The 14,163-nt window shown below is 38.9% G+C and overlaps 1 protein-coding gene across 6 annotated transcripts; it reads right to left on the reverse strand.

Moving 5' to 3' along the window:
* Nucleotides 1-768: 768 nt before the first annotated feature.
* PDCD10 (programmed cell death 10) lies at nucleotides 769-13,914 on the reverse strand. Of its 6 annotated transcripts, none has more exons than XM_010572853.1 (8): nucleotides 13,842-13,914; nucleotides 6,818-7,032; nucleotides 6,092-6,145; nucleotides 4,603-4,720; nucleotides 3,830-3,956; nucleotides 3,370-3,448; nucleotides 2,968-3,050; nucleotides 769-1,249 (listed from the first exon to the last, which is right to left on the reverse strand). In XM_010572853.1, the coding sequence occupies exons 2-8, from the start codon at nucleotides 6,911-6,913 to the stop codon at nucleotides 1,168-1,170; spliced, it is 639 nt and encodes a 212-aa protein (XP_010571155.1). In that variant the 5' UTR covers nucleotides 6,914-7,032; nucleotides 13,842-13,914; the 3' UTR covers nucleotides 769-1,167. The 6 variants fall into 6 exon arrangements, with proteins under 6 accessions (XP_010571155.1, XP_010571149.1, XP_010571150.1 ...); XM_010572847.1 differs by having other exon boundaries at nucleotides 13,730-13,870; XM_010572848.1 differs by having other exon boundaries at nucleotides 13,725-13,870.
* Between the last annotated feature and the right edge of the window lie 249 nt (nucleotides 13,915-14,163).

The raw sequence follows: 14,163 nt of genomic DNA on the forward strand, positions 1-14,163 counted from the left end.
TTACTAGTTATGGCCACATAAGTATTTTGAAAACTTTCAGATGTTTATTCTATAAAGACTCTATTTCAAAATAAAACTCAAGGTGCACTTCAAAGGAGCATGCAAAATATTCATTAGAACTTGTGAAATATAACCATGAAATCACAATGATAAAATTTTATCTGTCTATCGGCAGTTCTTAACCATCTACATAAACAAGTTATTTTTTTAATTGAGGTCTCACATGATTTCAGTCCCTGAAAAAAACAGAAAGTTGCCTTATGGCATGCATAGTATAGACATTACTAGTGCTACTTGGAAGAGTTCTATCTTCTCTCCCCTTCCCTCCCAAAAAAGTACCAATATAAAACCCAGTTATCTTAATTTTTTTAAATTCACCCTTTGCTGCATACTCAGCTGCATATATTTATAGTTCTCCGCTCAAAACCTTAGAATAATCTAGGAGTAAAAGCCTGTTAACTCACCACCAATAGAAGATTAACAAAGAAGTGAGATTTAGTTTCTATTAAAAACAAAAGCACATCTCACTTCTGGGGTTCTTCATTATTTTGTCAAAGACATTTTAATAGAATTATTCTGATGTTCTGGTCTAGCATTAGATCACAGACAAAATCTCAGTTTTAAGGAAAAACACGCATTTTATACGAATTTGAACTGCCAGTAGCTTTAAGCACCCAAATAATTTTAATTTTTCGATTTAAGAAATCTTCTGCAGTTCTAGAAAGATGAGTTACGCATTTTTGTTCACATACAAAAAGACAGTCTAACAGATGTAAACTATTTATTGAATATTTGCCACCAATATTGTTAAATACATAATCTTGCAGTTTTCCGCTTTCAAGTTAAAATGTCAGAAACAGAACACCAAATATTTACAATTCTTATAAGGAATGTTACATAATGACACATTAAGGCGTAAATTCTTTTGGCTTATAATTCTGAAAAGAATGATAATAGCAAAAAGTGATGCAAAATCTTCATTGTGAGATTATGATTAAGCTACAATGTTTTACAAAAATATGGTGTAAGATGGCAATAATCCCATTCAAAATCCTGCATTAGGCCCCTCAAGAGGGGCTGATAATTTATACAGTCAAAACTTTAAAATTTACATATAAAGGTACCCTATCCACCATTGAAAAGTACAACTCTCAACATATACAGTTTTCAGGCCACAGTTTTGAAGGTCTGGAGTATCAAGTTGGTTTGATGAATTAGTCGGTTGGCACTTATGAACACATTTATTGCCCTGTTAAAAGAGAAAGATACCACTTCAGACATTTTTAGAAATATGCCATTCAATAAATACAGCATTAAGTTTGGGCAACTAAATATACTGGCATCTAGGCTCTATGCAAATTGGAAGCATACTGATGTTCTACCATATCGTGATCTACCTGAATCTTACTGCTGGCAAACAGATAGACTTATTTGCATGGCTAATCCCAGAAAGACTATGTTTATTGGCAGGAACTTAAAGACTTGGGCTCTCAATCATCATTGACATTTCAATCATTTAATTCTGCGGTTTTAGCTAACTAAGAGAGAGACTAGAGCAGATGATTGTTAAACAACTGTTCTTTTGAAAGCTGAACACTTCATCCCCTAGTAATTTCAGCATTTGTGACTCCTTCCTCAAGAAACACTAAGCATGCGCACATGGAAGCAACATACTATTTTAGTTATCTTTTTGTTAAGAAAGAGGTGTGGGGTCACTGAGTTTTTCAGCTCAGTAATGACATCTGTGACTATTTTGTTTAGCGCTGTTACCTTCTGGTGGGAGCTGGGTATCTTATTCAACACACAGTTCAGACAGATTTAAATTACTTCTGATTTCCAGAAGGAAATACAAGCCTTACCTGGTATTTCTTGCAATATCAGTAATACCTAACAGACTTCAAGCTTACGCCCACAATACACAGCAAGCATTCACTTCACATAGAGCTAAACAAAGCTGGTCTCTTCCAGTATAGTTGGGGTATGTCTCAACACATCCAATCCTTTCCTCATTTTTTAGTCAAAAAGTTTTCTAATTAACTGCGACTGCTGAGACCTAGTTCATGTGAAAACTTATCTACACATCTGTTCAGTAATCATAAAGCTACCAAGGTCTAAAGTTCTCATTTTGGTATCATAACCAAACTTAGCCCCAATTTCAATAAGGGGGGAGGGGGGGTGGGGGAGAATGCTTTGGTAGAAACAAGGTAGTATTCACAGCTGGGCTCAAGACTTCCCTCTCCTTTATTAATGCACCATCCCCTGGGTGCTCTTACAGTCTTTGCCAAGCTCAACAAGACCAGACATGAAAGTTAGTTCTCATCTTTAAAACAGTAGCACATAGAACACTTTGGCACTGTCGAAATCTGAGAGGGATATAGTCTTCATCCAAAACAGTCTCTACAGTGAAATACAGAAGAACAGTGACTTAAAAACCCAAGGTGAGAACCTGAAAAAAGCCTCAGTTTGAAGGCTAAAATGTTCAAACATAAAAAGATTAATCAGCTGTGTAATTCCAAATACTGTGAAGTACTATAAGAAACTATAAAGAAAGGACAATAAAAATGTAAATCAAAGAAACACTGCACAGATGTTTAGTGTTTGCAAATGATACTTCAAATAGGTAGATTACTTTTTTCAATAAAGCATTCATAAGTTTTTGTCCTTGTATATACACTAAGAAAAACCACACAGGGCCATGAAATTTAACTTCACATATTCAAGTTCAAAGATAACACTGTACATGGGTGTTGTACAGTGGTGCAGTTTAGCAAACTTCCCTTTCCTCAAAGGCATACAAAAGGAATAAAAGTATTTTTAAAGCAGCCGTGATGGTCTGAGGACATAGGTGAGGAAAAAATTGGGCAAGTCCTGAAGAAGGCAGCTCACGCCCCAAAGCTTGCCCTATTTTCCCCTGTTAGTCAACAGGGCCTTTCATTATGTAAAATGTTAGTACAAAAACATACTTACTTTCCATCTTTAAAATAAGTTTTCAGAGTATCACTGAAACTTTTGGAGTATTTTACAAACTCTTTCTTTTGGTGCTCAAGTGCCTAAGAAAACAAAAACACCAGGAGCAGAGTCTTAGTTCACATATTGTTGGGTACAGTGAGAATCTCGACATTAAACCGGTAAGAAAGTTGGCTAATGTTACATTAGGTATAGAAATTTTGATTTTTTTTTTTTTTTTAGGAGACATGCAGAGAAATTGTCCTCTTCCTATAAAACTGGTGTGACCTAGCATACAACAATCCTGTTGTTAAAGTATTATGTCATTGACCAGTTAAGGTCTCCTACTCATCCTCTCATCAAAACAATATGCTTCCTCTTATACTATTAAAAATATTGTATAAAAAGAGTTACTGCACATACCCGCCGGTTCTGATATTGGTATTTCTTGAAGACATTATTTACTGTGTCAAGAAGTTCCTTTATTGCACTCGCGATGTCCCTATTTGGCAATAAAAAGATAGTTGTAATATCCTTAAGCTATTCTATTTAAATGTTGGAATTTAATCCCCTTCTAATAGTCAAATACTTCTTAAAACAGTCTCTACAGAATAAGCATCAGACAGGATGTAGCAAGACCAAATGCAAAGAGCTAGACCAGTGACATGGGAATTCAAACTAGGAATCAGCAAGTTAAGTTCAGTCTAGTACCGTGGGGCTCTCATTAAAAATCCTCAACTCTGTCCGCCCATTTATAAGCAAGGATCAGGCTCCTTTCCAATGGGAACAGTGTTGTTAGCATACCCTACAGCATTTGAACATTCAGATTTAAATAAAAAGTTTGACAACTCAATCTGCAGAAAAATACATATACAATACTTACTTGATTGTCTGAAGAAACCTCACTCTGTCATTGATCTCATCAGGAATCTTACTAAGAATCTGTTTAAGTGCTCGTGCCTTTTCATTAAGATCTTGGAATTCTGGTTCTGGTCTTTCAATCATATACTCTAACAGGAAGAACATATTTAAAGATACCATTAGTTTTTCCTCAAGTCTCTAGTGACAGCTAAAAACACTACTTCCAAGTGCAGCAGTATTGCAATGTTACATTTAAAGGTGAACAGCAGAAAAATAGCCATGAGCAGAAAAATGCAATACGCTCTGCATCAATAGAAACAGAGTACAACATAATCTTTGTTATTGCAAGTTGGAAAAAGAGCCCATCTTTCTTTAAGTGAGACACTGAAGACACTATACTAATCAAATGCAGTATTAAAATAACTTAAAGCCTACTTCTCTGACAGTGTAACTACTGCTTTTACTTTGAAGCAGAGAAAAGGAAGGTGAATATTATACTCCATATATGCTTTTTTCTGGTTTTTAGTATTGCAAAAGGTTAACTATGCACCCACATAAACATAATTCTAAACATTAATTTTCTTTCTCTTATTATTCAAGTATGTTATTTAGGGAGATTTAACTTCTCCAAAAGAGGTATTCAGAAAATACAAACATTATTCTACCATGCTGAAGAAAAAAATCTCTATTAAGAAACAAATAACCTCTTCTGAAAATAGGCATAGAGAAAAGCATGTTCCTAGTTAACAGTGTAATTAAAACCACACTTATTCAACATAAGAGGTAAGATATTACCTTCTACATCATCAGCCGCCATACGCAGAAGAGACTCTGTGAAGTTCACATCCACACTTTTTTTCTCCAGAATTTTCATAATGATGTCCTGTGTAAGACCTGGATTTTCTTTTTCAGCCTGTATGGCAAAGAAAATTTTTATTCTTAAATATGCAAGACATATTTGCAAGCACAAAGGCCGATTTTCATGTAACTTGCTTCATATACTGCAGGAGTTTTGCTAGAAACTTTAAAAGTCTAATGGCTTTAAACTAGCAGATTACATTGAAAACCATTCTTCCACTACAACATCCATTTTTCTTGGATTACGTGAGTGGTTCTGTATAAACAAACTTTTCAAATAAGCCTTTCCACTCATTTTAACTTGAGTAAGAAAGTTTTCCATGAAATTCTATATTTTTTTATATTTCCATAAACATTAAGCTTTGAGACAAAGATATTGTATCCATTGGGATCTAATTCACTCAAACACAGGTGCTACTCCCCCGTCTTCCACATGACATTTTATAAATGTGCCTCTTATGAATCACATCATATGCTCAAACATCATCTTGGAATTGCTTCTTCAAAGAAAACAAAAACAAACACAAACCACCACCACCCCCCCCCAACCACCCTTTTGATTGATGACATATTTAAGTAAAGCTAGACTAACACTGGAGGTATTCACACTATCTATGTTGCTATCAAAAAATTATGCTGTGTTGAATGAGGGTGTGTTGTCTTTTTTAGCTAGCACTACCATTTCTACCAATATCTCAATTTGTACATTATTTGCGTTCAGCTTAGCTCCTTATCACCAGTCATAAAAACATTTAACTTGTACAAGCTCTAGTTAAGACTTAAGACTGTCTGGGTACACTCAGATTTAAGTGTAGAAACAGGGAAGTATTACTTAGTTGCATAGCTCACATGTTAAGGTATGTCACGTCTACAATTATTTTTGTTTAAAGAATTTAAAAAAATAAAGGAATATGTGTATTTTCATTCTCCAGGAATATAACAGAAAAGTTAGAAGAATCTTTTTTTTCCATTTACTGCTGGATACAAACACAAACACTGAACTTATCCTCAGCCACAAAAAAATCCCATTACCATTCACTTTGTAAACCATTTCCAAAGTCTGTTACATGCCTATTTCTCATGAGCACCTATTCTACATAATCTTGTCATATTTAGACTAAGTTTATTATCTTATTACCTTCACTGATGATTCTTCATTTAAGCTTTTGTACTATATGGACAAGACAAGATTCTGCGTGTTTAAAATTGCTCAATACACTTGTATCATTCAGATTTCTACTCATAACATTTGCAGACATCTCAAACTTACAGTCCATGCAATTGTTCACTTTCCTTTTAGACTATTGGATTAAGGATGCAGTCTTCAAACACAAAGACACAAAGAAACACAACAGCTGGCTTTTTAGCTTCATCATATATGGTTTACCTTTTAAACAATCATTCTTCAATACAAGTTACTTCTCACCTTAATAAAAGCTGCTCTCAGTGTCTGAGCTGCAGATAGATTTACTCTTTCTAGCTGCAAAAAAATGTTCAGAATTATTAGCAATTCTAATGTTATCAGAACAAAACAATTGAAGTACTCATGCCTTGCTTTATATAGCATAATGAAAAAAGGAATTGATAGCAGCATTCAAAATTACTGGTCTCGTTTGAGGGAGAGATAGTATAAAGTTTAATCCCAAAGGAAAGACTTCCCCTCAAAATAAAAAACATAAAAATCAAACATGACACTGGACAGATTTTGCATTTATCCAGCCTACAGCAGAAGCCTGAAAGAAGCTTTTGAGAACATCTTGACAATCTCCGATACTCGCAGAAAAACAAATATCCTATTAAATTATAACCATTAGCAGTAAAACTGAAATGTATCAAGCTGTTCACAGGTACATGTTCAACTGTACATTACTTCCTGCCATAGAATGCCAGACCTAGCATTTTTGTGAAAATCCTCCGTAAAATGTAAAAAAAAAAAAAAAAAAAAACCAGGGCCATGACAACTAGCAGTCTTTGACAAGCATGATATTGTACTCGTGGAAAGAAGGGTAAAACAATGAAGGGTAAAACAACGCACAGAAAGAAGATGGTGTTAGACGCAAAGCTTTCCCAATCAAGATGAGCAACCTGTTACTGTGATCATATTTCCCAATGTAAAGGGGATTATTACATTCTAAAGCAAAATGTAGCTTACCTCATTAAAGACAGGGTACATAACAGCATAGAGAGGCATGGAAACCATAGAAGTGGTCTCTGCTTCATTCTTCATCTCTTCCATTGTCATCCTCATTCAAAGACCCACTTTTCAAGGAAAACACTATAGAAGCAAAAAACTCCTCATTCACTGAAATGTTTCTTCTTTTTCCTCGTTGTGCAAGAATACTTGAAGAACTTGAAAAATATATCGTCCTTAGGTTGTGCGAGAAAAAAAACAAACACAAACACACACAATTATGAATGCTCGTGACTGACAGGTTCTAAAAATGAAAAGGCACAGAACAATGTTAGTTTGTTACTGCCTAGAAACTAGAAATTATTTATGACATGAGTTAATATGGAATGACTACTTCATGTAACTTAAAACCCTAATTGAAATCTATTACATGAACAGATATTTTAAAGACTAAGGTACTACCAAAAAAATTTTACTTGAAGTTATTATGGAATTAATTTTCCTGAAAGAAGGGATTTTATTTGATATGTATTACAAAAATCTTGCCACCACTAGTAAGCAGCAGCATAAGATTCCCGACAACTCCTGTACAGAAAAAGCTTGAAAAGCGTTACATGCTGTAAACCCAAAACCCATACAAATGCATTATGACAATTAACATTAAGACTACATATAAATATTCCATATTTTCATATACGCATCAAGCTGTGATTCTGCCGGAGATCAGTGCCTACTTTCTACCCATTTGAATTCCAAATACTGCATCTTCAGTTTTACATAAGCAAAAATCTTAAGTCATGTTTCCACTCAGGGTGTGTCAACAGCTATGTTAACTCAATGGAAAATTATTGTTCCAGTAACTGAACCTAGGTTTTGGAATTTCTCCACCCAGACCAGCTCATCGTATCCAACACGGAGAGATCATTGCTTAGACCCAGAAATTATGTGGAAAAGAAAAAAGGTCACCGCACAGTTCATAAGAAATCCTTGTTACAGCCTGCTAAATTTTCTGTTCATAAGATATTTTAAAAATATTTATACAACATAATTGAGTTTAAAAGACCTAAAGGCCAAGTTAGGAATAAAGATACACAGAAAGATATTAACGGTTTTAATTTTTAGATTTGCTTGCTGTATTTAATGCACTAGAGGAGTTTTCTTCCTCCTCCTAAGCTTCAGACATCAGGCATTTGTATGTTCGTGTACTGATTTTACTGATATTTTAGTAAGAAGTAAAAAAAGTGAAGTTTTTAAGAAACAGCAGAAGCTACTACAGTAATCAATATCACTTCCCAATAGTTTGAACAGGTTAAAAAATGCTCAGATATTTCTTCAAGCTGTATTTCTCCTTATGCTCTGCACTGGCTAAAAAAATCTTCAGGCTCTTTAAATAGAAGAACAGATATTCTTTTTTGCCCAGGGCAGATATAGTAGTTTAGCTATAATTATACAAGTGAAATTTGTTATTGATTACAGTAAGCACAGAGAAGAACTTGGATGACTACAACTACCATGCATGTCTGAGTATGTGATTAGGCAGTATGAACATATCCAAAAGTGAGAAAAGTGAAGAACTGGTCACACCACAGAAACAGCCAACAGCTAAAACATGATTTGAAGAAAAACTAAACATGACTATAATAACAAGCAACAGCTCTTTATACAAGTCTTCTGATATGGACTGCTTATTGCAAAATCTCATCTTTGTTTCTCTTACTGTTCCAACCCTTCAACATGACATACACAAGCAGATTCCTATAACCACAGAACAGGATTACTGAGACTTTAAAAAGGGGACTGTATAGATGAGAGACGTGCACGTGGATGGAATGGCAAAAATCAGGACTCTCACATTTTTATCACCTACCTGTAGATATTTTACAGCTGTCAAGAACATGGAAGAATACAAGTGAATATTTATCATTCCTCAAAAAGTTGAATATCTTTAAAGAACTTGTTTCAGAGTTACATAAATTCATGCAAGGTCTACTGAAGTGGGGGGGAAGGGAACATGTCTGAACAAGTTTTCAGTCACAACTGCAAGTACAAGCTGCCTCATTTATTATACATGCATATTCCCTGCACTAAGACTCTGGCACGTAAGGGGCAGAGTGGATGGCGAGCTGTTTGTTTTACTGCTTAATTCTGCGTTTTTGGAAGTTCAGTAAAAATATATACTCACGCAAGATACTACACTAACAAGCAACACTGAACACAACATTCACAGATTAATTTACTGCAAGTTTTTATCTAGGAGTACTGTATTCTCAACAAGAGTAAGTTTCTAAAACAGCGAAATCGGGTCATTGAACATTGTTCTAGTCTACCTGAAAGATTTCTGATCATAGGAAGAAGGGCAAAAAAGGACAAAATAACCATCAGCTATAATTACTTTGTTTTTATGGGTTAGCAGTATCCACAAAGAAAAGGAAATACTAACTGAAATGATGGATTTTTATGATGATGAACACCTACACTGCGGACTACCATGAAGAACTCGTTTTCTTCTGAAGAGCCATAAGCTATTGTTACTAATCCATGGTACAGTTAAACCCCCCATATAAAAACAATTATACACCATCTATTACCTCTCTACCAGACACTGACATACTTCAAACAAAATACAAAACCTTGGATTTACATTAACACAAAGGATACAACTGTTGCAACTGAAGACAAGGGGTAGATTTAAATATACACGCACACAAGAAATACATGAGAACATCAAATATTTTTGTTGCCAACATATGAAAAGAAATATATTCAATATATCACACTGGTCATTCATGACTGCAGAAACCTTCCCATGTTCCAGAAGATAAACTAGGTAGTGTAATGCTGTTATGCAGGTATCTGACTGCTAATGTTGCCATGCTATTTGTCTTTGCGGCTAGGGATCAACCTCTCCACATCTTTCAGATGCAACTTAGATGCACTGCAGTCTCTGCTAGTGTTAAACAGCAGGGATAAAAATCTTCACAAAAAAACCCCCACGTTTATTTGCATTACAGAAAGATAGTTTGTCATAGCTGCACTAAACCACATACAAGTGCTTTTGAAGAAGGCCTCAATCCTGATTATGGACCAAATCCCCATGAAAACTGAAGTTTCTGTTCTGTTATTCAGATCAATTATTAGGAAGTCCACTAGCCTTCAAAAGTCTACTGGCCTGACTAAACCCGAAGTTTAATGCCCATTATCATGCAGCAACTAGGAACTTTCAGTATTTCTTTTGGTATGTGATCAAAAGCAGCCATCTGCATCACTGCCAAGCTTTATGACAACACTGTCTTCTAAAAGCTTAACTTCAGTTCACTACAATCTCAAGAGAGTCTTTTATGTGAGACAAGCTTACCCTAGTTTCATCTGCCAATTGTTTTTTTGCATTCTCAAAAAAAAGACAGAATAAGATTCCATGAGAAGGTGATCTATTAGAACAGCACAATGTAGTTGTGCTGTGCAGAAAATCCTGGCAAATTGCTGTAAGATGCAAGAAAGATGTTACTCTGCTGGCAAACTTGTTAATTGGTCTGAGGGGGAAGACAAGGTGAAGATAGTAGGTTACTGTCAAATATTAATCTGCATGCAAGTCTGATCTTTTTTTCTTACAGTGATCCCACAAATTCAAATCTGTGTATGTGCAATTACAATCATGCATCCTGCTACACCAGATGAAATCAACCGTCGGAGAGAATGTACAGAATGATACAGGGAATTTAAAGAGAATCTAAGTTTGAAAACTATGCTAAGATGCCAGTTAATGCAATCCTGGCTGCTCAGTCTTAAACCATCGAACTCATCAAGCTGTATTCCGAGAGGTACTAACGTAGAGTATATACTGTCAGTATAAATCTTAGATTCTAACCTTTAAGTTCCAGCACTAAAATATTATCCCAGCTATTCAGCAAACACTGAGAGAACCGGTACATTTTAGATGAGGAACAAATTTGGAAGGATTCTTTGATAGACCTATTCCCCCATATCCATCCAATGACATTTTAAATCACTCAACTGAACTTTATCAGAAAAAAAACTACGTTAAGATAAACTTCCTGTAAGCCAAAAAGGGTAAATAGCAAAACCTACCACACACTTCCCAAAACTACGGTTATCAGTGTCTAAGGTGATAATTTGCTTTCTCTAATCCGTGTCATTTACTGACAGACTTTTGGTCACGCACTAAAATCAAGTGGCATAACTGCAGAGCTACTTAAGAATATAATCATCACAGTATCACTACAGAGTGCAGTAATCTTGCCCAAACCCACATCTGCTCATTGGCCAGTGTGAAAACAAGCAAGGTACCCATGAAAGAAAGGTGGTGGTTTAACACTATCTTTTCAAACAGTGTTTGAAGAGAAGAGAGTCTCACGATTTCAACAGAAACATTGGCTATCAATTGGCAGGATTTCAATCTTCAGTTAGGTCATCAGTAGATCTACCTATGGCGCTGAGGTTGTCTCTATTCCCTGCCCCAGGCTCCACCTACCTTAGATCTGGAAAACTTTAAGCACCTCGACATTAATACTCTTTTTTAGAAAAGTACTAAAGAGGAACAAGGCCCGAGGCAGTGATCTACCAGAATGATTATTTCAATGGTTGGCTTCTAGCAAAAATTACAGTTCTATTCCTGCTAGAAAAAAGGCTATCCTTACTGCCAAGAAGGTCTGCTCCACTTTTTGCAGTGAGGATTCAGAAGAGGTTTTACCTTTCACCTGATTCAAGACCCCTGAGTTACCAGAAAAACTAATTTAAGTTCAGAAGAAAGAGTGGGGGAAGGGAAATAGCAGCATGAATCCTACCCTGAATTCAGAGGCAAAGAGCTTGGCTCCTATTTGTAAGATCAATGTGCATGGGAGGAGGGAGTTTAGGTAATTTACTAATTACAGTTGCAAATTTCACAGAAGAAAAGAAATTGCAGAGTATGCCCTTTTAACTACACACATACCCCACGCATAGCTTGGTAACTAATTTTCCCTTATTAATGGTCACTTAAAAGAAATAAAAAACCCACACTCCTTTTCCTTGTCAGATGGTAACTTACCTGCCAGCACTGTATTTCAATTATAGATGGCAATTATTTCCCACTGTATAACTTAGGCTACATGGTACAAAGTTTAAAGGCTTTGTGCTTCAGATACAGAACTACTTTCCTTCTTTTTTTAAAACTGAGATGACTTTATGGCAGCATGGTTGAATTTGCTGGAATTGGCATACAGATCAACTGTTATGATAACAACCTCCATATTTTAAAATCAGTAAAGATAACAAGAAACTTAAAAAAAGGTACTCTACTGCACTGATTCCATATTCTACTAACTCTTACACCCAGCAGTTTCACTGAAGAGTTAATAAAAGGAATGTCACCACAAAAGAGCACTGAAGTTTTAAAAGTATCTTTAAATGCCTCTCTCTAGAATAGAGATATGCAGTTTTCAAACACCTCCATACACATATAATAGCCACTTACAGTTGAGTTCACTCTGACAAAGCATAAACTGCTTATGCATTTTATTATTGGAAGAGCAATCCGTATGACTAATTCGTAAATCACACAAACTTGCAATAAATCCAAGATGTCTATTTTTAGAATCGTATCAACTTAAGAAAACAAAATCCAGGCTTGCTCTGAAGTCAGGCTTACAATTAGTTCACATTCTTTCGCAGTGCTGAACTTCAAAATGGAAGTGATTTAGTCTGTTCTAATACACCCAGCTCTTGTGCCTGCCTAGCGCATGAGAAACTATAGCCTCCTGCACTGCGCCCCAGTTTCACTAGTTAGCAACATTAAAATCATTATACAGTATAACTGAAACGGGTCACGGCTCTTAGCATATATAATCACAACAACGCAGCCCTGTTTCTTTTTTTCCTCTTTGGGAATGTGAAAGTAAAGCTATTACTCTATCAAACGCTAACAGGTAATTCACAGTTTCAAACATACAAACGCATCCAACGAGTAAACAAATACCAAAGGGCAATTAGTTCCTCTGATAACAGGAACAGCACAAACCTGGCCCAGGCTTTCAGCCATCTACCGGTGCCCCAGCATGTGCAAGCTACAGGAAAGGAACCAACCCAACTCACCAGTTCAGTGAGCAGCTTAATGGGACACCCAAGCACTGAACGTCTCCCCAGACTGCTCGGTTACCGAGCCGAGCACAGCCCGGGTTCCCCGCCGTCCCTGCCCGGCACTCTCGCTGTCCGCCGCGGAGCCGCCAGGTTTGCGGGAAGGAGCCGAGATGTTTTTTCTCTCTCCTCCACCTGAGAGGGCACTGACCGGGCCGCCGGAGCTCACCGCAGCCACCTGACAGCGCTCCGCTCCGACCTTCGGACGAGCTAAAAATAATAACACATCCGGGCCTACGCTTCCCAGGGCCGGCCGGCCCTCCCGAGGCGGCCCAGGCCGAGGGGCCTCAAGCCGGGGAGCCCCCCCACCACCGCCTCCCCGTTCCACCCCCGGAGAGGGAAAGGCCCCAAACCACCGGCGGGGGAACGGCGGGTCGCGGGAAGGACGGAGAGAAGGACAAGCCCTCTCCCCGCCGCGCTCCAGCCTCGGGGAGAGAAGTAAACGGGTCAGACGCCCGGCAGGGCCGGACCCTCTCCCCGGCGGGGAGGCGAAGGGACACTCTCCGCCTTTTCCTCACACGGCGAGGCCCGAGGCCGCGCTCACCTGCGGCGGGACCTACCGGCGGTCCCTGCCCTGCCCTGCCCTCCTCCCCGCCGCCCCCCAAGCCAGGCCCCGATGCTGGAAAGAGTTTTACGCTTCTAACGCGGCGCAGCCCCGAAGGGCGAGACAGGCCCTGCGCAAACACACTAGCGGGCACCACCCCCCCCACTCTCCCCTCACCGCCTCCTCCAAACGCGGCCGCTCCTCCGCGGGCACACGCCGAGAAGGGAAAGCCGGCGGCGAGGCACGGCATAGCACCTCACCTCGCCTCCCCCCGACCCACGGAGCCCTCGAGTGGGCTTACACCGCCGCGCAGGAAGCGCCTGCGAGAAGGAGGAGGAGAAGGAGGAAGCGTCCGCCGCTGTTACCACACACCAGGCGTTGTCCGGAACTAACCGGCGGCCGCGCGGGCCCCTGGGCTCTGTAGTCCGCCGCCCGCGGACTACAAGCCCCACAATGCCACGCGGCACGCGGGGGGGCGGAGACAGGGACGGGATGGGGAGGGGGGGAGAAGGAGGCGGGAGGGCCCAATCGGAGCGCGGGGCCGGGTGGAGGAGGGGGCGGAGCCTCGGCGGGGCGGGGCGGTGAGACTAACCCAGGCGCTGGCGGCGGGGGGGGAGCACACCCGCGGCGGAGCGCGGAGCGGCGGGTACGGCGGCGGTGGGGGGCAGCGGTAGCAGCACCGGTAGCAGCACCG

The sequence above is a fragment of the Haliaeetus leucocephalus genome, unplaced genomic scaffold, assembly GCF_000737465.1.
Source record: "Haliaeetus leucocephalus isolate CR32 unplaced genomic scaffold, Haliaeetus_leucocephalus-4.0 Scaffold362, whole genome shotgun sequence".
NCBI lineage: Eukaryota > Metazoa > Chordata > Aves > Accipitriformes > Accipitridae > Haliaeetus > Haliaeetus leucocephalus.